Source organism: Drosophila hydei, unplaced genomic scaffold (assembly GCF_003285905.1).
Source record: "Drosophila hydei strain 15085-1641.00,03,60 unplaced genomic scaffold, DhydRS2 tig00008122-arrow-pilon, whole genome shotgun sequence".
Taxonomy (NCBI): Eukaryota; Metazoa; Arthropoda; class Insecta; order Diptera; family Drosophilidae; genus Drosophila; species Drosophila hydei.
Genome location: NW_022045833.1, coordinates 2819963 through 2845206, shown reverse-complemented (window position 1 = coordinate 2845206; position 25244 = coordinate 2819963). Strand labels below are relative to the sequence as shown.

Genomic DNA, 25244 nt, shown 5'->3' with positions numbered 1-25244 from the left:
TAAAAAAAATTAAAGTGGAAAGGAAATTACAGTGTGCAGCAAATTTCCAAAACGGGAGTTGCCTTTGCCAGTAATTTATCTAACTACATGCACATGTGAGAGCGAGACAAAGCGACCGCTGCTTGACTTGGAAGAATTACAGTAAAAAAAAATTGAAAGAGTACAGCAAATGTAGAAAACGGGAGCTGTTTACTAAATGGCCTTGACTTAGTGCGATCGAATATTTATCTTACTAGCTGCATTTCTGTTAATATATAAGCTTAAAATAAGTTTAATAAATATATATGTATACTTTAACATATTTAAATTTTGTAACACGCTTTAAAAACCCACACAGCTGATGAAATGTTTGCAGTGCAGGCATCTTGAGCGTGTGTCACCTTCGTCTCTGTCTATGTTTTTCTTATTTTCGCCCTGCCCTACAGTGTTGGCAAATCCATAGGGCCTGGCTGCTGTGCAAGACAGTTATTTGTTTAGTTGCTTGTAGAGGCTTTTGGCCAGCAGTGTATGGCATACAATGGACATGCTTACCAATTATTCGCGTGGCGCTGGCGTAAAGCCAAAATAAATTTATAAATACGCGCATTCACTAACACACTAACACACACACATACAGTAGGCGTCTATAAGTAGCGCGGTAGACACATATTCATTATATGTATATACATATATATATATTTATATATATATAGATAAGTATGGCTGCTTTATATGTAAATTTTATAATTTTTCAGCAGCCAACGCAAAGAAAAAAATGAAAATCTACGCAAATGCGCCGCAAGCAGCAAAAACTGAAATTACGTTGAAAGAAAAACAAAAAGAAAACTCAACTCATTTCCACAATGTGAAGTCTGCGTTTTTTTTCTTTGGATTTTTGCCTTTGGACAAGGAAAATGTTGTTTTCATTTGACTCGATGCGATTTTTTGGGGGCTTTTGCCATACGATTTATTAAGCAGCTTTTGGCATGTGACGTAGAGCGCTCAACGAATTCGCCGCATTTAAAGAAATTGCCTCACACATGCACACACACATACACACAAACACAGCCATGTGTACACATGGCTTATGCATTCGACTGTGATTATGATTTATGGACTTTTGTGCGTATGTGTGCGTGTGTACATAGGGAGTTGATGTGACAAATAATCTTACCTGGCGTCTCACATAGTCGACCAAGCCCTCCATGCAGGGCTCCATGCAAAAGGAGTGCTGGCATGGCAAAAGCTTTGGTATGCGATACCTGTCCAAACACACGCAGCACGTCAACAACTGTTCGAATTGTTCCATGGTTCACTGCAAAAGAGAGAGTGAGAGAAGGGGAGAGTGTGAGTGAATGCAATCAGACATCATTAGACTTGATTTGATTAGAGACAAAGTCCTGTCAATTTGATATTCATATCATTATAAATTCGCGTGCACCGCCTCGCCTTGCTAAGCTCATCATAAGATGGCCCCCAAATCGGATTGCGACATTATGAGCCCTCGCTTTTCAATGAGCACAAAACAACAGAATGCCATCGAGTGTGGCAAATGAGCTTAGCTGACTGTCTAATACGCGCTAAAGTAGCAAAGTAGAAAAAAGGGAGATTTTCCTGATAGAGTTAGTGGGAATTAAAGAATATTTTCAATGTCTCATTAGTTAGAGAGAGTTTTCAGCCAACTTGACTAGTTTTGTTGATACCAAATTATGGTCACTCTAATTTTTAAGCTACAAAATAGGTGCGGGCATCGTTTGATAAGTTTGGGACTTAATAAATATGCATTATTTTATTATATTTATATTATATTATATTATATTTTGATTTTAAAAAAATATATTTATTTTTTCTTATTTATAAGCTATGCCACATGCCTCCAATAATACTCGCTTCAATTCGAAGAATCACGTGAAAACTACATTTTTATCTATATTTATAAAGAATTAAAATTTTTTTAATTTCTTATAAATTTGGATTGATCTTAAAAAATGTTTTTTTATTCCAAAATATGGTCACTTTTGTTTTTAATTTAAAGAGTTTCTCAAACTTCCACACAAAAACCTATATACTGCTCACAACACCTAGCGAACGGGCATAAAAACAAAGTGAAAAAAAAAGAAACAAATAAATAAGAAGAAGAAGAGCAGGCATCACCGTAAATTGACCATTTCTGAGCCATTGTCGTAAATCGCAAGCCTGCTTCAGTTCAGCAGCAGCTCCCATCCAACCAACCACCCTCCCACCCTACACCCTCCCCCCTCCCCGCTTGTGCTCATTTGTCCTTGACAAATATTCTAAGCCGCAAATCTGCTTATGGCTGGCTTCATTAAAAGCGGTTTATTTAAAAGAACTCAATACGGCAAATAAAAACGAACCAAGCTAATGTAAATAGAAATGGCCCAAAGCAACTGTATGTATATACATATATATAGAGTATATATACTCTATATATAGGTACTTCTATATGGACTGTTAATTGGCAATAACTTAGCCTAATTATGAGCACAGCTGAGCGTTAGCCTTGACAGTGCGCTTCGATTGCCATTTTGCTGTGGCTTCAACAAATGGCTCAAATGTCGATTGACGCATGCAATTGCCATTGACCACAAATATTGGCAATTGCAATTTAATGAAATATTGCATTTTGTAGCTCATCTGAAAAGCATCAGAGCTGAATTGCAGCCAGTCAAAGCGTCCATCAAAGCTGAGTCGAGCGTAAACATTGAAACGAATTGCCAAATTTAATTAATAATTAATTAGATATGAGCAAGTGAATTGCAATTAAATTTCCTTCGTATTAGCATAAAATTATTATAAGTTTTGTTTTATTTTATTTAGTTTATTTTTCTATTACATTACTATTAGAGCACATAGATTCATTATCAGCATCATTAGCATTATCGTGAGGATTGTCACTGTCATTATCCCAAACTACATTAGAATTCATATCAATATCTTGGGATCTAGCATAAATATTTTTATGCTCATTATTCATGTCATTTTCATTATCATAACCAAATTCATTGCATTAAAAAAACTGTTTTTCTTAGCAGTAGCTTCATTAATTAGCATTAATTTCTCATTATCATTATCACTTTCATTATTCATTGCATTTTTTGGTATTTTTTTTTTCATTATTTTAACTCAACTATTTTTTCATTGATGACATTATTTTCATAATCATTATCATTAACATTACCATTGGCATTATAATTCTTATTATTTATCATCATTGTTTATTCATTATGATTAAATTTTTATTAGCATTAGTAAGATTTATTATCAATTTCATTATCATTTTAATTCAATTTATTATAAATTTCATCATCATTTTAATTTTTCATAAATTCTTTTAATATCTTTTTTAGCATTGGCATTATCAATATTATTATTTAATATAATATTTATTTTTTGTAATATGATTATCCTTTTCATTATCATCCTTATTAGCACTGTCATTATTAAATATTTAATTTCATTATGATAAATATATTCATTATAGTATTATTCTTTACTATTGTTTATTTAACTATCAAAATTTTTTCATATCACCATTTTCAATAGATATTATAATTTTTATTAGCATACTCATTATTTTTATCATTAGCATTGCTAATATATTTTTTAGTATTGTAGCAAAGTTTTTATAGAAGTAATAACAATAATAATTATAATGATAATGATCATGCGAATTTTAAAGTCAATTCCGCATTGGCATTGCGTTTTTGACTGCCGCGAATTCGCGGAAATCCAACACGCGTTGATTTTTGGCAAAGTAATTGCGAGCCAGTTGCCTGCTAGTTGCGAACATACAAAAATTTTCTTATTTTCTGACCGAAAATAAGCTGCAAATGCGCAGCTTTTAATAATAAAAATGACACAGATTTTCCCATGAAGCACACCGAAATATTTCTCAATGCGATGTGCACTATAGGCAGACACACCTACAGACATTGATATATATATATATATATATATGCGTGTGTATATGAAATGCAATTTCGTCAGGCATATTGCGTATACGCCACGTCAGCACACGGTGCACACGGTGCACGCGTTGCCCACGGCTGCCAGCCACGCCCCAAAGCTGCTGCAGCCGGCTGCACACTTCCTGGCCAACAATAAATAAACATCGAGGTGCACCGCAAAATTGTCGTGCCGCCTGTTGCCAATTAAATCTGTGTGTGAAATGTATTTAAAGCGTTGCTTAAATTGCGGCCAAAAGTTCACATTGTATGGCAGTAGCCCACCCCCCAAAACGTCCCCATTGCCACGCCCATAGCATCAGCAAAAAATGCAAAGAAGAAGAAGAAAATCGCATGCGAATAGCGTGCAATTAAGTGGAAAATGCGCTTAAAATCAAATTGAATAGAAATTTTGTCGCCCGCTCAAATTGTGCGTACTATAAACCACTGGCAGCAGCAGCAGTTGTGGGCGTGGCACATATATATGTGTCTCTTTCTCTCGCCCACTCTCTGGAAACTAATTTTGCAATTGCAATCTGTAAATTTGGGCGCCAAAAAGGATTAAAATGAAAGGCATGCGCTCGCATAATAGAAACTGCCTTAAAAACCATAGCCAGGGCCACGCCCACTACACACACACACACGCTGTGCTGGCTGAAATTGTGAATGTTTGCTAAAGAGCTGAAGACTTCTGAAAGGGGGCGGTGCGCAGAGGCGGCGCCGGTACTTCAAAGCACAATTTGAATGGCCATTCAAAAGCATCAAAAAGAGAGCGAGAGAGAGAGAGAGAGGGAGAGAGAGAGGGAGCGGCAGCATAGTTATTTAAGAGCGTGCTTTGCGTGCAATGGACAGTGCTCGAATTTAACAATTACATAAATAAATACATTAAGACAAACACATGTGCTGCAAATCGCAGCGAAATTGCTTTTTTTATAGCTTCGCAATTGAGTTGAGCACGAAGGCAAAGCTCTGAGTGTGTATAGCTTTATATCTTTAACTACATCTATAGAGAGTAAAATTTCAATTTGTTAAAGCTATTTTAACAGGCAGCCAGCAGCGGTATAAATTTGGATAAATCGAAGTTAAAGTCTTATAGATATCTTCAAATAGTTGAATACAGGAACTCAGTTTATAAAGATTCTATAAAAATATATGTAACAGATTGAAGATTCTTACTCAGATCGATCTAGCCAAGTTCAGCTGAAGAGGCTTTAAATTTGAAGAGCTTAATCTGCATTGCGTTTTCGATAACACATTCGATTAACTTAATTTCGATAAAAATCGATCATTTGCGTTGGCTTTTTCAACTTATTATGTTCATTGCTTGTTGCATATATAAACAAATTATTGGATTATTAATATTTATTCAAACAATCCAATTATTCTTAAAGTGAAACTTAATTTCTAAGTAAAGACAGCTAAATGCTATGGTATATCGATCTTGATAAGATTTTGTGTGCTCATATAAACGTTGTTAGCTAAGCCGAATTAGATTAAAATATTTTTATTGGCCCAATCTTAATATATATATATATATGCTGACTGCTACAAAGCGATGAAGCTGTGCTGACGTAGCGGTAAAAACAATCCAAGTTTTCCCGCAGTCTAAGCGAAGAGGCACATAGACTTAGTGCCAGTTCAACGTATATTGTGTCTAATATATATATATTCATTATATATATACTATATGCACTTGGGATTTCAGCTTTTTTATGCCATTCACATTTCGAAATTTTCAAGCATATAAATATAAAATGTAGAAAAAGCTATAATTAATGACAGCCAACAGCTGGAAAAGAGGCGAACACCAAATAAATTTCACATCAATTTTTTAGCCACTTCCCTTGGAGTTGAATTATGCATTTATTAAATGAAATAATAAATAATAAATTGAATTTTTTCATTCGAATACACAACTAGTTTAGCTATCTAGTATTCACACTATTGTTTCCTGATCCAAAGAACAATATTTATTATTCATTTTGTCGGGCAAAACTTTAGCGCAACTTTTTGTTTATGCGCCAAGATTGATGGGGACAGTTGTTCAATGTTTTGTTTTTCAACGTATACACAGACAAATATATATTATACATATATGTGTGTGTGTATAGCTATAGAAAAAAACATTAGCCTTGGCAATTAAATTTAGCCAATTATGTGACAAACGTCTGTCAGCTAAAGGAAACGGAAATGCGTAAATATGCAGTTCATTGCAATTGGGTTCAAAGACTTGCAACTATATAGACTATATATATATATATATATACATATATGTACATGTATGTGTATATGTCTATGCTATGTCTATTTGACCCTGGATGCTTGCCAGTTTTCGTTGCAATCGCAACTTCAGTGCGTTTCCAATTTTTGGCCATTCATCAATATTGGTAAATGGGTCAAAACTTTTCGCCAGCTGTCGCAAGTGACAAAATTCGACGGCTGGTTTGATAGATCTCTAAAGCGATTGCCTGTCACAAAAGTAAAAAACAACAACAAAAATAAAAGTAAAAACAAAAACTGAAGAAGAAAAAACGGAATTGCAGTGAAATATTTGGGTCAAACATTTGGCAGACCCAGCGAAATGCTAAACCGCAGCTACAAAACCGCTAAAAAAAAGCTAAAGAATATACATTGCGTCGGGTTTAACTGACTGCGCAATGCTCTTTCATAATTGACTAACAAGTCAACTAGTAGTGGGGATTGAGCTAAATATTGGCAGGTTATTTATGAGCGTATATTCTAGAGCTTAGCTAACATTGACTGCTCAATGCTCGCTCAACAATTGCTCTGAAAGCTCTAAGAGTTGACAACATTTTTTGATTTTATAAGAGAAAATATTTTACAAGCAATATTTCTGATTAAATATTATTGAAAGCTCACTTATAGCAGTTTCAATGGGCTAAACATATATCAAATATATTCGACTTTCATTCTTAAATAAAATAAATATATAGTAGAAAGCCTACGCAATATCTATATCTATTCATTCAAAGACTCTAAAGTATATAGATCATAGACTGATGCAGTATTTATTATCAGTTTTAAGTTTATGGAAGATATATATATACATAAATGTTATGGACTCCATCAAACATTTCCCAAATGGAAAAATCTACCAGAATATTTATCAGAAGAAAAGACTTCTAAATCTAAAATGTTAATGGAACATATTTGTAGTAGAGAATAGTTAGAGAATATTTATCAACACATAGTTTAGACGGAAGAGCTACCATTTGATATATATATATATAAGATATGGTATATAACATATATCAAATCTTATTTACAGCTATAGGAAATATTGGCCTCATCTGAATGCCTAACAGAGATATTGACACTAACTCCTGTAGGCTTTCAGACGTGGGCGATATATGCCTACATATAGCATATATCGGATTAGTATATAACGTATATCAGGTCCAATAAGAGATATATTCGATATCACCTATAGACATTGAGAGGTGGTCAATATATGCTAGCCATGCCAAAAATATATAGACCTGCTCGATATCTGATATACTGAATAATAAATATATATATATATATATATATATATATATATATATATATCTTACACATTGATTTTTGAAGTAGATTTTTAAAGATCTATTTGCCCAAGTTTAGCGCTTGCAAAATTGTGAAAAATATAGTTTTCTTCGCTTGTTCGTCAGTGGGCGTAGCCATAAATAATATTAATAGACTAATAAAGACAAACAGGCATGCCTGCAAAATGGTAAGACGTTAGTCTATAAACTAACTTAATATAGCATCTAGCAATTTTGTTGTCGAACACATAAAAGAACTCATATACCAAATGCCAAGATGAACAGCTAATATACCCACTGTATACTCGCTAAACGGGTATCACAGCAAAATAAAAGCACAAAACTCACCAATAGATAAAGTAAAATGTTTGCTGCTGCTGCTGCTGTTGCTGTTGCAGTTGCCGCTGTTGCTGCTGTGTCAAAGCAACACTCAGAGGCAATCATAAAATGCAATTGGCTTCAAACTCAAACTAGATTAAGGATATTTCCAACGTAACGGTATAACTTTAACTATTTATAATTAATGTCGAATTTCTCAAATATTTTCATCAGCCAAAGATATTTCACAATTAACTTTGCTCGTTCACAGTCGCTTTGAAATGATTTATTTTTAATATATATATATTTGATGAGGAGAAATTGTAAATTTAAAATTACAAATTTTAAATTTTAAATTTTTATATATTTTAAGATTTAAATTATAAAAATAAATGCGCTGCGAGTTTTCTTTTTGCAACGCGCCTCGTAGAATTCGATTGGAAATGTAAGAACCGACTGAAGCCAAGTGAAAATTGAAAATTGCCAAGCACATGAAGCCAAAAGGCAGAAAAGCGAAAAAATAATACGAGGAAAAACAAGAGCAGTGTATAATATTTTAAATATATACAAACTGTGTGTGTGTATGTGCGTGTGTGTGCGTGTGTTGCTATATATATGCATATAGAGCGCAACGACGTTCGAAATACAAATAAACAAACGTGCGATCGAAATACGAACGCAAAAAGATATTCTTGGCAACGTCTCACACAAGTGTGCGTGTGTGTGTGTGAGACTGTGTGTGTGTGTGTAAGTCTGTTGTATCTATGCATTACATCTTCGGCTATGCGCAACAGCTCATTAATGAGTTACATTTTGTGTGTGCTGCACGTGTGTGAATCGATTTGAAGTTTTCACATTGTTTTGTTTTGATGTGAGCCCACAAGAAAGCGCGGCTAATTGCTGCCCACAGCAACAAAGTAATTTGCCTAACACACACACACACACACACACACACATGCACACACATGTACACACTCACAGAGATTGAGAGAGAGAGAGAGAGGGAGCGCAATTCTCGCTGAGCATCCGTTGACGTCATTAAATGACGAACTATTTATAAAGCTGCCGGCATTTTCCGTTAGCATCTTAAGTATCTGCAGCTGTATATGTAAAAGTATCTCTAGCTGTAGTCGTAGCTACATAAGTAGCTGTATCTATATCTGTAACTGTATCTGTATCTGTATCTGTATCTGTATCTGTATCTGTATCTGTATCTGTATCTGTATCTGTATATGTATCTGTACCTGTATCTGTACCTGTATCTGTACCTGTATCTGTATCTGTATCTGTATCTGTATCTGTATCTGTATCTGTATCTGTATCTGTATCTGTATCTGTATCTGTATCTGTATCTGTATCTGTATCTGTATCTGTATCTGTATCTGTATCTGTATCTGTATCTGTATCTGTATCTGTATCTGTATCTGTATCTGTATCTGTATCTGTATCTGTATCTGTATCTGTATCTGTATCTGTATCTGTATCTGTATCTGTATCTGTATCTGTATCTGTATCTGTATCTGTATCTGTATCTGTATCTGTATCTGTATCTGTATCTGTATCTGTATCTGTATCTGTATCTGTATCTGTATCTGTAATCTGATCTGTATCTGTATCTGTATCTGTATCTGTATCTGTATCTGTATCTGTATCTGTATCTGTATCTGTATCTGTATCTGTATCTGTATCTGTATCTGTATCTGTATCTGTATCTGTATCTGTATCTGTATCTGTAATCTGTATTGTATCTGTATCTGTATCTGTATCTGTATCTGTATCTGTATCTGTATCTGTATCTGTATCTATCTGTATCTGTATCTGTATCTGTATCTGTATCTGTATCTGTATCTGTATCTGTATCTGTATCTGTATCTGTATCTGTATCTGTATCTGTATCTGTATCTGTATCTGTATCTGTATCTGTATCTGTATCTGTATCTGTATCTGTATCTGTATCTGTATCTGTATCTGTTATCTGTATCTGTATCTGTATCTGTATCTGTATCTGTATCTGTATCTGTATCTGTATCTGTATCTGTATCTGTATCTGTATCTGTATCTGTATCTGTATCTGTATCTGTATCTGTATCTGTATCTGTATCTGTATCTGTATCTGTATCTGTATCTGTATCTGTATCTGTATCTGTATCTGTATCTGTATCTGTATCTGTATCTGTATCTGTATCTGTATCTGTATCTGTATCTGTATCTGTATCTGTATCTGTATCTGTATCTGTATCTGTATCTGTATCTGTATCTGTATCTGTATCTGTATCTGTATCTGTATCTGTATCTGTATCTGTATCTGTATCTGTATCTGTATCTGTATCTGTATCTGTATCTGTATCTGTATCTGTATCTGTATCTGTATCTGTATCTGTATCTGTATCTGTATCTGTATCTGTATCTGTATCTGTATCTGTATCTGTATCTGTATCTGTATCTGTATCTGTATCTGTATCTGTATCTGTATCTGTATCTGTATCTGTATCTGTATCTGTATCTGTATCTGTATCTGTATCTGTATCTGTATCTGTATCTGTATCTGTATCTGTATCTGTATCTGTATCTGTATCTGTATCTGTATCTGTATCTGTATCTGTATCTGTATCTGTATCTGTATCTGTATCTGTATCTGTATCTGTATCTGTATCTGTATCTGTATCTGTATCTGTATCTGTATCTGTATCTGTATCTGTATCTGTATCTGTATCTGTATCTGTATCTGTATCTGTATCTGTATCTGTATCTGTATCTGTATCTGTATCTGTATCTGTATCTGTATCTGTATCTGTATCTGTATCTGTATCTGTATCTGTATCTGTATCTGTATCTGTATCTGTATCTGTATCTGTATCTGTATCTGTATCTGTATCTGTATCTGTATCTGTATCTGTATCTGTATCTGTATCTGTATCTGTATCTGTATCTGTATCTGTATCTGTATCTGTATCTGTATCTGTATCTGTATCTGTATCTGTATCTGTATCTGTATCTGTATCTGTATCTGTATCTGTATCTGTATCTGTATCTGTATCTGTATCTGTATCTGTATCTGTATCTGTATCTGTATCTGTATCTGTATCTGTATCTGTATCTGTATCTGTATCTGTATCTGTATCTGTATCTGTATCTGTATCTGTATCTGTATCTGTATCTGTATCTGTATCTGTATCTGTATCTGTATCTGTATCTGTATCTGTATCTGTATCTGTATCTGTATCTGTATCTGTATCTGTATCTGTATCTGTATCTGTATCTGTATCTGTATCTGTATCTGTATCTGTATCTGTATCTGTATCTGTATCTGTATCTGTATCTGTATCTGTATCTGTATCTGTATCTGTATCTGTATCTGTATCTGTATCTGTATCTGTATCTGTATCTGTATCTGTATCTGTATCTGTATCTGTATCTGTATCTGTATCTGTATCTGTATCTGTATCTGTATCTGTATCTGTATCTGTATCTGTATCTGTATCTGTATCTGTATCTGTATCTGTATCTGTATCTGTATCTGTATCTGTATCTGTATCTGTATCTGTATCTGTATCTGTATCTGTATCTGTATCTGTATCTGTATCTGTATCTGTATCTGTATCTGTATCTGTATCTGTATCTGTATCTGTATCTGTATCTGTATCTGTATCTGTATCTGTATCTGTATCTGTATCTGTATCTGTATCTGTATCTGTATCTGTATCTGTATCTGTATCTGTATCTGTATCTGTATCTGTATCTGTATCTGTATCTGTATCTGTATCTGTATCTGTATCTGTATCTGTATCTGTATCTGTATCTGTATCTGTATCTGTATCTGTATCTGTATCTGTATCTGTATCTGTATCTGTATCTGTATCTGTATCTGTATCTGTATCTGTATCTGTATCTGTATCTGTATCTGTATCTGTATCTGTATCTGTATCTGTATCTGTATCTGTATCTGTATCTGTATCTGTATCTGTATCTGTATCTGTATCTGTATCTGTATCTGTATCTGTATCTGTATCTGTATCTGTATCTGTATCTGTATCTGTATCTGTATCTGTATCTGTATCTGTATCTGTATCTGTATCTGTATCTGTATCTGTATCTGTATCTGTATCTGTATCTGTATCTGTATCTGTATCTGTATCTGTATCTGTATCTGTATCTGTATCTGTATCTGTATCTGTATCTGTATCTGTATCTGTATCTGTATCTGTATCTGTATCTGTATCTGTATCTGTATCTGTATCTGTATCTGTATCTGTATCTGTATCTGTATCTGTATCTGTATCTGTATCTGTATCTGTATCTGTATCTGTATCTGTATCTGTATCTGTATCTGTATCTGTATCTGTATCTGTATCTGTATCTGTATCTGTATCTGTATCTGTATCTGTATCTGTATCTGTATCTGTATCTGTATCTGTATCTGTATCTGTATCTGTATCTGTATCTGTATCTGTATCTGTATCTGTATCTGTATCTGTATCTGTATCTGTATCTGTATCTGTATCTGTATCTGTATCTGTATCTGTATCTGTATCTGTATCTGTATCTGTATCTGTATCTGTATCTGTATCTGTATCTGTATCTGTATCTGTATCTGTATCTGTATCTGTATCTGTATCTGTATCTGTATCTGTATCTGTATCTGTATCTGTATCTGTATCTGTATCTGTATCTGTATCTGTATCTGTATCTGTATCTGTATCTGTATCTGTATCTGTATCTGTATCTGTATCTGTATCTGTATCTGTATCTGTATCTGTATCTGTATCTGTATCTGTATCTGTATCTGTATCTGTATCTGTATCTGTATCTGTATCTGTATCTGTATCTGTATCTGTATCTGTATCTGTATCTGTATCTGTATCTGTATCTGTATCTGTATCTGTATCTGTATCTGTATCTGTATCTGTATCTGTATCTGTATCTGTATCTGTATCTGTATCTGTATCTGTATCTGTATCTGTATCTGTATCTGTATCTGTATCTGTATCTGTATCTGTATCTGTATCTGTATCTGTATCTGTATCTGTATCTGTATCTGTATCTGTATCTGTATCTGTATCTGTATCTGTATCTGTATCTGTATCTGTATCTGTATCTGTATCTGTATCTGTATCTGTATCTGTATCTGTATCTGTATCTGTATCTGTATCTGTATCTGTATCTGTATCTGTATCTGTATCTGTATCTGTATCTGTATCTGTATCTGTATCTGTATCTGTATCTGTATCTGTATCTGTATCTGTATCTGTATCTGTATCTGTATCTGTATCTGTATCTGTATCTGTATCTGTATCTGTATCTGTATCTGTATCTGTATCTGTATCTGTATCTGTATCTGTATCTGTATCTGTATCTGTATCTGTATCTGTATCTGTATCTGTATCTGTATCTGTATCTGTATCTGTATCTGTATCTGTATCTGTATCTGTATCTGTATCTGTATCTGTATCTGTATCTGTATCTGTATCTGTATCTGTATCTGTATCTGTATCTGTATCTGTATCTGTATCTGTATCTGTATCTGTATCTGTATCTGTATCTGTATCTGTATCTGTATCTGTATCTGTATCTGTATCTGTATCTGTATCTGTATCTGTATCTGTATCTGTATCTGTATCTGTATCTGTATCTGTATCTGTATCTGTATCTGTATCTGTATCTGTATCTGTATCTGTATCTGTATCTGTATCTGTATCTGTATCTGTATCTGTATCTGTATCTGTATCTGTATCTGTATCTGTATCTGTATCTGTATCTGTATCTGTATCTGTATCTGTATCTGTATCTGTATCTGTATCTGTATCTGTATCTGTATCTGTATCTGTATCTGTATCTGTATCTGTATCTGTATCTGTATCTGTATCTGTATCTGTATCTGTATCTGTATCTGTATCTGTATCTGTATCTGTATCTGTATCTGTATCTGTATCTGTATCTGTATCTGTATCTGTATCTGTATCTGTATCTGTATCTGTATCTGTATCTGTATCTGTATCTGTATCTGTATCTGTATCTGTATCTGTATCTGTATCTGTATCTGTATCTGTATCTGTATCTGTATCTGTATCTGTATCTGTATCTGTATCTGTATCTGTATCTGTATCTGTATCTGTATCTGTATCTGTATCTGTATCTGTATCTGTATCTGTATCTGTATCTGTATCTGTATCTGTATCTGTATCTGTATCTGTATCTGTATCTGTATCTGTATCTGTATCTGTATCTGTATCTGTATCTGTATCTGTATCTGTATCTGTATCTGTATCTGTATCTGTATCTGTATCTGTATCTGTATCTGTATCTGTATCTGTATCTGTATCTGTATCTGTATCTGTATCTGTATCTGTATCTGTATCTGTATCTGTATCTGTATCTGTATCTGTATCTGTATCTGTATCTGTATCTGTATCTGTATCTGTATCTGTATCTGTATCTGTATCTGTATCTGTATCTGTATCTGTATCTGTATCTGTATCTGTATCTGTATCTGTATCTGTATCTGTATCTGTATCTGTATCTGTATCTGTATCTGTATCTGTATCTGTATCTGTATCTGTATCTGTATCTGTATCTGTATCTGTATCTGTATCTGTATCTGTATCTGTATCTGTATCTGTATCTGTATCTGTATCTGTATCTGTATCTGTATCTGTATCTGTATCTGTATCTGTATCTGTATCTGTATCTGTATCTGTATCTGTATCTGTATCTGTATCTGTATCTGTATCTGTATCTGTATCTGTATCTGTATCTGTATCTGTATCTGTATCTGTATCTGTATCTGTATCTGTATCTGTATCTGTATCTGTATCTGTATCTGTATCTGTATCTGTATCTGTATCTGTATCTGTATCTGTATCTGTATCTGTATCTGTATCTGTATCTGTATCTGTATCTGTATCTGTATCTGTATCTGTATCTGTATCTGTATCTGTATCTGTATCTGTATCTGTATCTGTATCTGTATCTGTATCTGTATCTGTATCTGTATCTGTATCTGTATCTGTATCTGTATCTGTATCTGTATCTGTATCTGTATCTGTATCTGTATCTGTATCTGTATCTGTATCTGTATCTGTATCTGTATCTGTATCTGTATCTGTATCTGTATCTGTATCTGTATCTGTATCTGTATCTGTATCTGTATCTGTATCTGTATCTGTATCTGTATCTGTATCTGTATCTGTATCTGTATCTGTATCTGTATCTGTATCTGTATCTGTATCTGTATCTGTATCTGTATCTGTATCTGTATCTGTATCTGTATCTGTATCTGTATCTGTATCTGTATCTGTATCTGTATCTGTATCTGTATCTGTATCTGTATCTGTATCTGTATCTGTATCTGTATCTGTATCTGTATCTGTATCTGTATCTGTATCTGTATCTGTATCTGTATCTGTATCTGTATCTGTATCTGTATCTGTATCTGTATCTGTATCTGTATCTGTATCTGTATCTGTATCTGTATCTGTATCTGTATCTTTATCTTATCTTATCTGTATCTGTATCTGTATCTGTATCTGTATCTGTATACTGTATCTGTATCTGTATCTGTATCTGTATCTGATCTGTATCTGTATCTGTATCTGTATCTTGTATCTGTATCTGTATCTGTATCTGTATCTGTATCTGTATCTGTATCTGTATCTGTATCTTGTATCTGTATCTGTATCTGTATCTGTTATCTGTATCTGTATCTGTATCTGTATCTGTATCTGTATTGTATCTGTATCTGTATCTGTATCTGTATCTGTATCTGTATCTGTATCTGTATCTGTATCTGTATCTGTATCTGTATTGTATCTGTATCTGTATCTGTATCTGTATCTGTATCTGTATCTGTATCTGTTATCGGTTATCTGTATCTGTATCTGTTATCTGTATCTGTATCTGTATCTGTATCTGTATCTGTATCTGTATCTGTATCTGTATCTGTATCTGTATCTGTATCTGTATCTGTATCTGTATCTGTATCTGTATCTGTATCTGTATCTGTATCTGTATCTGTATCTGTATCTGTATCTGTATCTGTATCTGTATCTGTATCTGTATCTGTATCTGTATCTGTATCTGTATCTGTATCTGTATCTGTATCTGTATCTGTATCTGTATCTGTATCTGTATCTGTATCTGTATCTGTATCTGTATCTGTATCTGTATCTGTATCTGTATCTGTATCTGTATCTGTATCTGTATCTGTATCTGTATCTGTATCTGTATCTGTATCTGTATCTGTATCTGTATCTGTATCTGTATCTGTATCTGTATCTGTATCTGTATCTGTATCTGTATCTGTATCTGTATCTGTATCTGTATCTGTATCTGTATCTGTATCTGTATCTGTATCTGTATCTGTATCTGTATCTGTATCTGTATCTGTATCTGTATCTGTATCTGTATCTGTATCTGTATCTGTATCTGTATCTGTATCTGTATCTGTATCTGTATCTGTATCTGTATCTGTATCTGTATCTGTATCTGTATCTGTATCTGTATCTGTATCTGTATCTGTATCTGTATCTGTATCTGTATCTGTATCTGTATCTGTATCTGTATCTGTATCTGTATCTGTATCTGTATCTGTATCTGTATCTGTATCTGTATCTGTATCTGTATCTGTATCTGTATCTGTATCTGTATCTGTATCTGTATCTGTATCTGTATCTGTATCTGTATCTGTATCTGTATCTGTATCTGTATCTGTATCTGTATCTGTATCTGTATCTGTATCTGTATCTGTATCTGTATCTGTATCTGTATCTGTATCTGTATCTGTATCTGTATCTGTATCTGTATCTGTATCTGTATCTGTATCTGTATCTGTATCTGTATCTGTATCTGTATCTGTATCTGTATCTGTATCTGTATCTGTATCTGTATCTGTATCTGTATCTGTATCTGTATCTGTATCTGTATCTGTATCTGTATCTGTATCTGTATCTGTATCTGTATCTGTATCTGTATCTGTATCTGTATCTGTATCTGTATCTGTATCTGTATCTGTATCTGTTCATCTTAATCTATAGATGTATTTGTATCTATCTCACCATTCGTATCTGTAATTATATATGTTTCTGCATCTGTAGGCACTTATTTTTTGGTGCCTCTAAAAATAAACTCCATTGAACAAAAACTGGAACGCACATTGGGCTTTTTTGTAAATGACGCCCTAGTTAGCTGCAACTTATAGACGCTTTAGCCATAATTTCGTTTTTGCAGATGGTTTTCCGCTAGTGCGCAATGACGCTGCACAATTTTTCGCAACAAAATTTTCGCCCAAAAAATAAAATTGACTTTATTTATGAAGACAAACAAACAAAGGGGTCCATTAGCTGGCATGTGGCACAAGTCAGCGTGAGCCAAACAAAGGAGCGAAAAGAGAGGCAGATGGAAGGGAAGGGTAGCTAGAGGGGGAAGCGCAGAGGGGAGAGTTCTGAGCGCAGAGCAGGCACAGCGAGAGCTCAAGGTCGTATTCCCTTGGAGCGGCGACAGGCGCTAAAAATAGCTAATGCGTCTTGCCCAGAATTTTTTTAACTACAGCGGAGTGCAGACGCCTCAAAATAGAACGGCAAATACTCGAGCTATAAATAAGAGCCAGACACAGGCTGAAACTTCGCAGACTGCAGTCGAGTATGTGTGAAAGCGAGAACATTTGCCCAACTAAACTGAAGGCGAAAAAGTTTCTGCAATTTGGCGAGGCAAAGAAAACTAGCAAGAAAACTGAAAACACGCTTTCATTTAATGCAAACAAACTAATTGTTCAAGTTTTTCTAAAAAACAAGAAATCCTTAAAAGCTTTCAGTTTGTTTATAATAAATGAATGTACAAGCTATTTCCGCCTCTTTAGCCTCTATATATGAGGTATATCACTCTAATAAGGCAATCAGTAAAGAAAAACTATTTCCACTTTAACTAATTGAATAAATAATTGAATTATAGTTTACTAATTTAGCTTGAACAGTAAAGAGAAGTGAAAATTTATTTTATTATAGCCCTGAAATCTAGCTTAATTGTCTTATCTTAGCTTGATAATATCTTTAAGAGAAGAACCCTCTATAATTGATTGACTGATTGATGAAGACTGATAACTTAATGATCGATATCTTTTACAGCGAAAGCTCCATAAAACCTTTTTAAGTAATATGCAAACTACGACTTCTTTGTGGATTATTGATTGAATGATTGACGATGGTTGATGATGATCAATGTCTTGATGATTAATGTCTTCAAAATGTTTTTATGCAGTTATATATATATATGAAGTGCTATATGAATGATTGATTGACTGATTGAAGATGATTGATGATTATTGGTGCTGATTGAAGCCTTATTGATTGATGTCTTCAATAAGAAGAAACGCCTTTGTATGTTTTTATAGAATATACAAACTCTTTTCATTTTATGAATTTTGATTGATTGATTGATGATGATTGATCATTTTATTTGTCAAAATATAGAAAGCCGAAAAAGAGTTTTTTTTAATAAATATATCATTCTCTTTGCTTTATGAATAATTGATCAGTGATTGATTGATTGATTAAGCTTTTAGTACAGAAAGAATTATATTTCCATGCTTCATGAACTGAAATGTTTCTAAAAGTCACCTAAAGCAAATTTCTAATATATTCCACAGATTTTCTCTTACGGAATTTGTATTTTTCAGTTACTTTCAAATGTAATTTAAAGCTTTTTATGGCATATTCGTGTACTTACAGCTACTTTTGGGCTTTGGCTTTCGTTACGCTTTGTCTTCCTGTTCCTGTTTGGGTATCCGAGGCGCCCCTTGGGGGGCCCTGTTGCGTTGCTGTTAACTGTGATGGCTGCAAAGAGACAGACAGAGAAAGAGGGAGAGAGAGCCATAGAATAAGTGTTTGATTGAGTGAGTGAGAGATAAGCAGTGAATTCACCGCTGCATGCCAAATTGCATGATTAATCACTTGAGTTTTGGCTGCCAATCAACTAGTTACGCATGCTGGCAATCAGACAAGGTCGCTTCCACCACACACACACACACACGCGGACAACGCTTTTGGCCACGAATGCCACATCAAATGATAGCAGCTACAATTTCCATTGAATATTACATTTCATTATGCCACATGCCACACAATATGGGGCAGCTGCATTGTTGTTTACCTGCTCATTATCGTTATGGGCTGCAGTTGGCATTTAATTGCATTGCCACAAAAGAACCGCAGCAAAACTTTGTTGCCCTTGGCAGTTGCACATTAACGATGCTCCAAGCATTTCGGCGCCACATGCTGCATGCCTCCTGATAAGCGATATGCGTATTTATGTATTTTGATTTACACACACACACACAAACTGGCACACGCACACACTCCCATTGTCAAGCTTAATTAACGTGCGCTGCCAATATTCATGTTGCCTCGTTGCCCGTAGCTGTTGCATGCAACATTTTAATATGCTACAAGCATTGTATTTCAATAAATGCAACGCTCGCAAGCAGTCACCTGGAAATACGGCTTTCCTTTTAATTGCAATGCATCAACCTCCACCTGAACTCAAGACATTATCGAGCTTAAGTACGAAATGCAGCCTGAAGGATGTCGTCCTACAGTTTTCAGTTATCAATTGGGACTTTATATGATAATGGAGTAGACTAATTGCTATATGGTAGAGTATATATAACAAGTCTTAAGACTGAAAACTGTTGAATAAACATTACAGCTGCTTTGGCTACTTTTGAATTGAGAAAGTAGAGCAGTCAAGGAAATGAAGAAGGAGCTAAGAGATTTCTGGTTAAGTTTGACGTTATAACAGGTATAATATGATATTTGATATATATGGGGATCCTTAGCGCTACAAACTGTAAGAAAATCAGAGTTGCATAGGTTTAAGACTTGAAATTACTTGCTGCCTCAGGCTTTAGCTTAGCTAAATGGGAGGAACTTGCATGTGGACAGAGCAAAGAGATTTTATAATAACTTTTCATACACCATTAGACCTTTAAATAATATTAATTTATATGAGTGGAAAATATAAAGAAAAGACAATAAGTATCTAAAATGATAGTTGCCTCCTTGAATTTATATCTGCCTAGTCAAACTTTTTAAAATCCAATTTCTTTTTTAGCCTGAATTTCTTTATGTGAAATAGCTAAATAAAAATAAATTTTAAAAAAATTTAATAATTATAATTAACAACATTTTTTTTTTTTTGTAATTGCTGTTTTTATGCAATCTGTCTTATATTAGACAATAAACAAATTTGTTAAATAAACAAAATAAAATAATAATTGAAAATGTCAGTTTGAACTGATTATGTTTAAGCCCCATTTGTAGACTTTATTAGTTCAGGCAGAACTTAAGCAGAAATTTAAAGACTGCAAATTATGAAGGCAACTTTTGAGCTACAAAGAATAACAAAAAGTTATTCAAGGAACTGCTCAGCCTTCTCTATTTAAAATGCCTGTTACTCATGCCGTAAGGCAACACTTCTGCCGTTAATTAAAACTTTAAAGAAGTCTAAAAAAATATTGAAACAAATATTATTTTTAAACTTAACAAAGTTCAAATTGGCCATGGATAAAAAACTGTAATCGAACCTTTAAAGTTATTTAATTAAGAACAACAGCAACAGTTTTGATTTCTCAATTGATTTTGTATTGCAGCTGCACTGTTCCCACTCCATTTACTAATTAAAATGCGACCTTGAACTAGAAAAAATAAAAATCAACGCATACGCAGTGTAGGCTACGAAGCTTCGATGTGTGTGTGTGTGTGTGTGAGGCAACACTGTAGCATACTTTTGGGCGGATGCGAATTGAGTGGACTGGGGAAAAGTGCTTTTCACGCTCAGCGATTGGCATTTAAATTCGCTTTAATTTAGCTCATTCAAAACAATGAACAAAAGGCAAAACAACAAAATTGAAATTAAGTATAAACAATTCAGGTGTAAAGCGAAAACAAAGGCAATAGCCAACAGTAAATACAGAGAATGAAAAAAATAAAAATAAAATAAAAAACGAGCCCAAAAAGCGCTCAACGCAAGGCAAACATAAAATGGAAAACAACAACAAAAAAAAGCTTTTCGAAAAATTGAGTAAAAATGTCGCTGATTGAATAAAAACTAAAAATAAAATTGCGGCAAACGCAGCGTATGAGCAATCTAACTAAAGATCAACTCAAATTAGAAATACCAAAAAAAAACGTATAAAAAATATAAGATATATATATATTTTATAGTATATATGCATATGTTTATATATAGCCAAAATGTTTATGTTAAAATAACAACAAAATTGTTTAAAAATTTTAAATAATTTTGACAGCTTGCGTTCGCTCGCCCTCCCTCTCTCGCGCTCTGTCTGCGTGGTGGGCGGCAAAGCAAGGTGTAGCTGCCAGGTGACATTTGTGAGCAGCCTTATATTCAATATGTCTATATACTGCATATATATATATGTATATTTTACATAATCAACGCAACATTTCAGCTTTTATTTTTTCAGTTTTTTTTTTACACTCACTTGTGGGCCGCACTGCAATTGACTAATTGAAATTTGTTAAACTTTTGCACACCTATACGCATGCCTTTGGTGGCACGTCTCGTACTACAGTTATCTGCACTTTAATCTAGTTAAACTTTGATTCGCTTTTCGACTTCGATTTCGATTTCGATTCGAACGCACGAAACACTCGCGTCCTGTTGCACGCACTTCAAGCTGCGCGGGCAGCTGCAAGATCTACAGGCACTCTAAACTATATATATATACATATATATCTATATCTATCTTTATATATATGAGGTATAGTATATGTGTGCTATATAGCGAATATCTGTTGGGCACTGCGACACGTCCACTCGCGAGCGTGTTGCAAATGAAAATGAATTTTTTTCGGGGCTCTCGAATGCCAGCGGCAAGATCTTTGATGATCAGCCGTTCTGAGGTGAGTTTTATAAAAATAACGTGCAACAACGACAACAGCAACAACAACAAATAGAAAGCGTAACTGGGTGGGAAGTGCATGAACAAGAGATACCCATTGAAAGCATTGGCGGTGCATATAGCACACATAGAAGAGATTTTAGGAGGAAATAGCAAATCAAAGGAATGAACTTCTCGCTTACAATTACCAGGTAACACAAGGTTTCCAGAACTACTTTTATTTTAGATCAGAAAACTTATGAAATATGCTTAAAGCACATAAGAACAATATATATATATCGGTTTTACAACAAAATTATTGGAGACCTTTTTGATTTCTGTAATCCTCAGGCAGACTAAAAGAAAGTCAATTATTACATAAATTAGATATATTAAGATCTAGATCTTTCTCTACCTACATCTATATAGACGGAAATAGGGGGACAAACAGATAGATGTCAGCTGCTATCGTATACCTTCTCATAAAACCAATATACCCAATGGGTTCGCATCGAACAAGAAAAACAAATGAATAGAAAGAATTTCGCTGTTTGTCCACTTTCACACACTCACTGTACACACACACACAAAAGCATCTTTTGCCCACTCGCTCGTTGAACCTCTCTGTGGAATTCTCAATATAATCTTTTTACAATGGACACTTTTTCATTGTCGCCAGCCAAGGCGAAACTCAGATCGCTTAATTGTTGCCTGTATGGCAATGGCTGCAATAATTATTATCATATTTTTGCTACCACCAACCTCTCGCACCTCTTTTTTAACATTACTTATTTCGCAGTTGCCTTTGGGCACCATCTACCATTTCCAGATGCCCACGCATTTTGGCCAAAAATTGAATCATGAATCATTTCGCTTCTTCTACTTTTTTCTTGTATATTTATAAATGGGTATGGCTATATTTATTAAAATGGCCGCATCGACAAGTTTAAACAAGCACAAATTAACGGAATTGTCTGCGCGCAAAAAATTCCGTTATTTTTCCTGATTTACAAACACGAGAAGCCTTCGGCACATGTGAGTGCAGAGAGAAAGAAAACTGCATGATTGGATCTTAAATACCCTGCAAATTCACACCAAGGAATACTTAAACTTACCTTACAGGTAAACGGTTTATTGGCTGTTAATTGACAAGAGTCAAATTGTAGGGTATGTGCTTCTCGACACGGCTTTTAGGCATTTAAGTGCAATCAGGCGAAAATAAATGCACTTACAAGTCTATTAAACGATGCACTCAATGCGATTTTTACACTGAACCTCTTTACAGTTATCATAATAATATACATGTGTACAGCGGCAAGACAATTTCTTTCAATCACTTCTTCTTCATGCTGACATGTGATCAAGACTGGCTCCCTCTTTCTTGTGTGTCTGCTGACTAAAGGAAATGTCGATTTGTATATATATGTGTTGGAGCGAGACAGCCAATTACGCACTTGTCAAGCTCGTCTTTCACGAATTGAAGTAAAGAAGAAATTGGATAGTGTAGACAGCTAAGCGTAAAAATGGGCTGCCGACTTGAGAACCTTCAATATGTGTACCAAACAAATAAACAAAAATTGAGTGAAAGAGAAATTGAAGAATGTAGCGTACTTGGAATAAGGGCATATGCATTTCTATATGAATTCCTTTTACTACTCTGTCTAGGTTTGCTTCAGTAGGTTGACAAACTAGGACATTGTATATCACCCCTTTCAAATAGGTAAATTTACACACATATGTACATTTATTTAAGTATATTTATGTAGATAAACTTTTATGAGTATATTTGTAAAGGTACATTTGTGTAGGCATTTTTATAAAGGTACTCTTATATATTCACATGCTCAATCCTCAATGCAGAAAACACATCAGGCGCCTTCCCATTCAGCTATGCAAGTGTAAAGCGCACCATGCAATGCCAATAACACTCGAGTGTGCTTATGTGTGTGCGTATCGCTCTCTCCCCTCTCACACATTATGTACATGTATGTGGCAATGGCCTCTGTGCGGTTGGACTTCATTTGCGTTTCTATTAGACTGCCTGTCTTTTGTTTAACGCTACCACCAGCGTTGCCCTCTTCCTCTCTCTCTCGCTCTCCCCACCAAGCGTGCGGCCAGCTGACAGGCTATTGTCAATCCGTGTTGATGAATTTATGTTGTGATTTTTCCGCTAGCGAAACACACAAAAGCCGCAAGTGCAGTGCGCTTCCAGTTGTTGTTTGTTTTTGTTGCATCTGCAATTTATGACAGCATTGCTGACTTTTTGTACTCATCAACAAGATGTCAACGCGTCGCAAATAATGTCCGCCTCATTTACTCTCTCACACTCTCTATCTTCATGGTCTAGGTCATACTTATACAAATGTCACCCCCTCTCAGTAGCTGCTTCTTGCGCTCTCCTTCACTTAAATGCGCATTTCAGAGCAATCGCATTGGCCGCTTTGTTGCTTTGCTTTTGGAGTGCTTTAGAAACATGTGCGTATTTTTCTCACATTGATTTGTTTGCTGGGCTGGTATTTTTATAGTTGCGGCTAATTGCGGGGCATCAATTTGTTGCATATTTGGAGTGGATTCGTTGGGGTCTTCGGCAGCATGATTAATTACAATTGATGGATGGCCAATTGGCAGACGCGGACGGAATAATGAGCGCCACAAACAGGCATTATTAATGGCCATCTAACGGTGCACACACACACACACACACACATAGATAGTAAGTTTGGCTAATTGCTGCAACGCCTTTGTAGGGACAATAGCACACTTAACCGTTAGACTCGATTGCCAATAATAATGAATTAGCAAACAATTTCAAGCATTTCGACGATGAGCGAGAGTTGCTTATTAAGTTTAGTATAATTAATATATATTTTAGCAGCTATTTAGATATTTTGTTGTTTATAAATCTCAAGTAATATAATTTAATAAATATACAAATTGGAATTCTCTATAAAGACGACACTCAAATATTAATTGAACAGCCCTCGCGCTTAACTCTGGCTAAGTCTCTCGCAAATACAAACTATTTCTGTCAGACAAATGGCGTTAGGCACATAATAACCAATTTCTCTAAATACGGCCATAATTATGAATGCGTCTGTGTGCGTCTGTGTGTGTGTGTGTGCGGGTGTATGTGTGTTTTGTCTTCATTTGCGCGTGCTTGTTCTCGCGCTGCTGCTGGTCTGTGGCTCTTCGGTGTGGAGGCAAGGATTTGTCGTAATTAGGCATGCATAAGCATATGCTGTCGTCTGCGCTAAAGGCGTCGGCTCAGCCAGGACCAAAGCCCGAGTCAGAGCAACGAGTGTGCTGGTTGGGTGCTGCTACTTCTGCTTCTCCTGGGCAAACACAGACGCAAACACAAATATAAATACAAACACACAGCAGCCGTTACAAAGCCTTCGCCTTGTTCATAATTAATTGCGCTTGTTGCTGTTGCTGCTCAATAGGCGCGCACGCCATGACGTTGGCAACGTTTTTTAGGGACCTTTCCTCCTTGACTGGCATAATTGATTGCTTTGTCACGTCACAAGCGACATGAGCCGCGTGTGC

The 25244-nt window shown here is 34.9% G+C and overlaps 1 protein-coding gene across 8 annotated transcripts in view; it reads right to left on the bottom strand.

Moving 5' to 3' along the window:
- LOC111592425 (RING finger protein nhl-1) overlaps positions 1-21617 on the bottom strand; it is a 44287-nt gene extending 22670 nt beyond the window's left edge. For 5 of the 8 annotated variants that reach the window (XM_023304604.2, XM_023304602.2, XM_023304605.2 and 2 more), the window contains exon 1: positions 1154-1288. In XM_023304604.2, the coding sequence (XP_023160372.2) occupies positions 1154-1288 (135 nt within the window). Of the gene's footprint in view, positions 1-1153; positions 1295-7837; positions 8072-18523; positions 18631-21299 lie in introns of those variants that run through there. The other 3 variants (XM_023304600.2, XM_023304603.2, XM_023304601.2) reach the window with 3 other exon arrangements.
- Positions 21618-25244: the final 3627 nt, after the last annotated feature.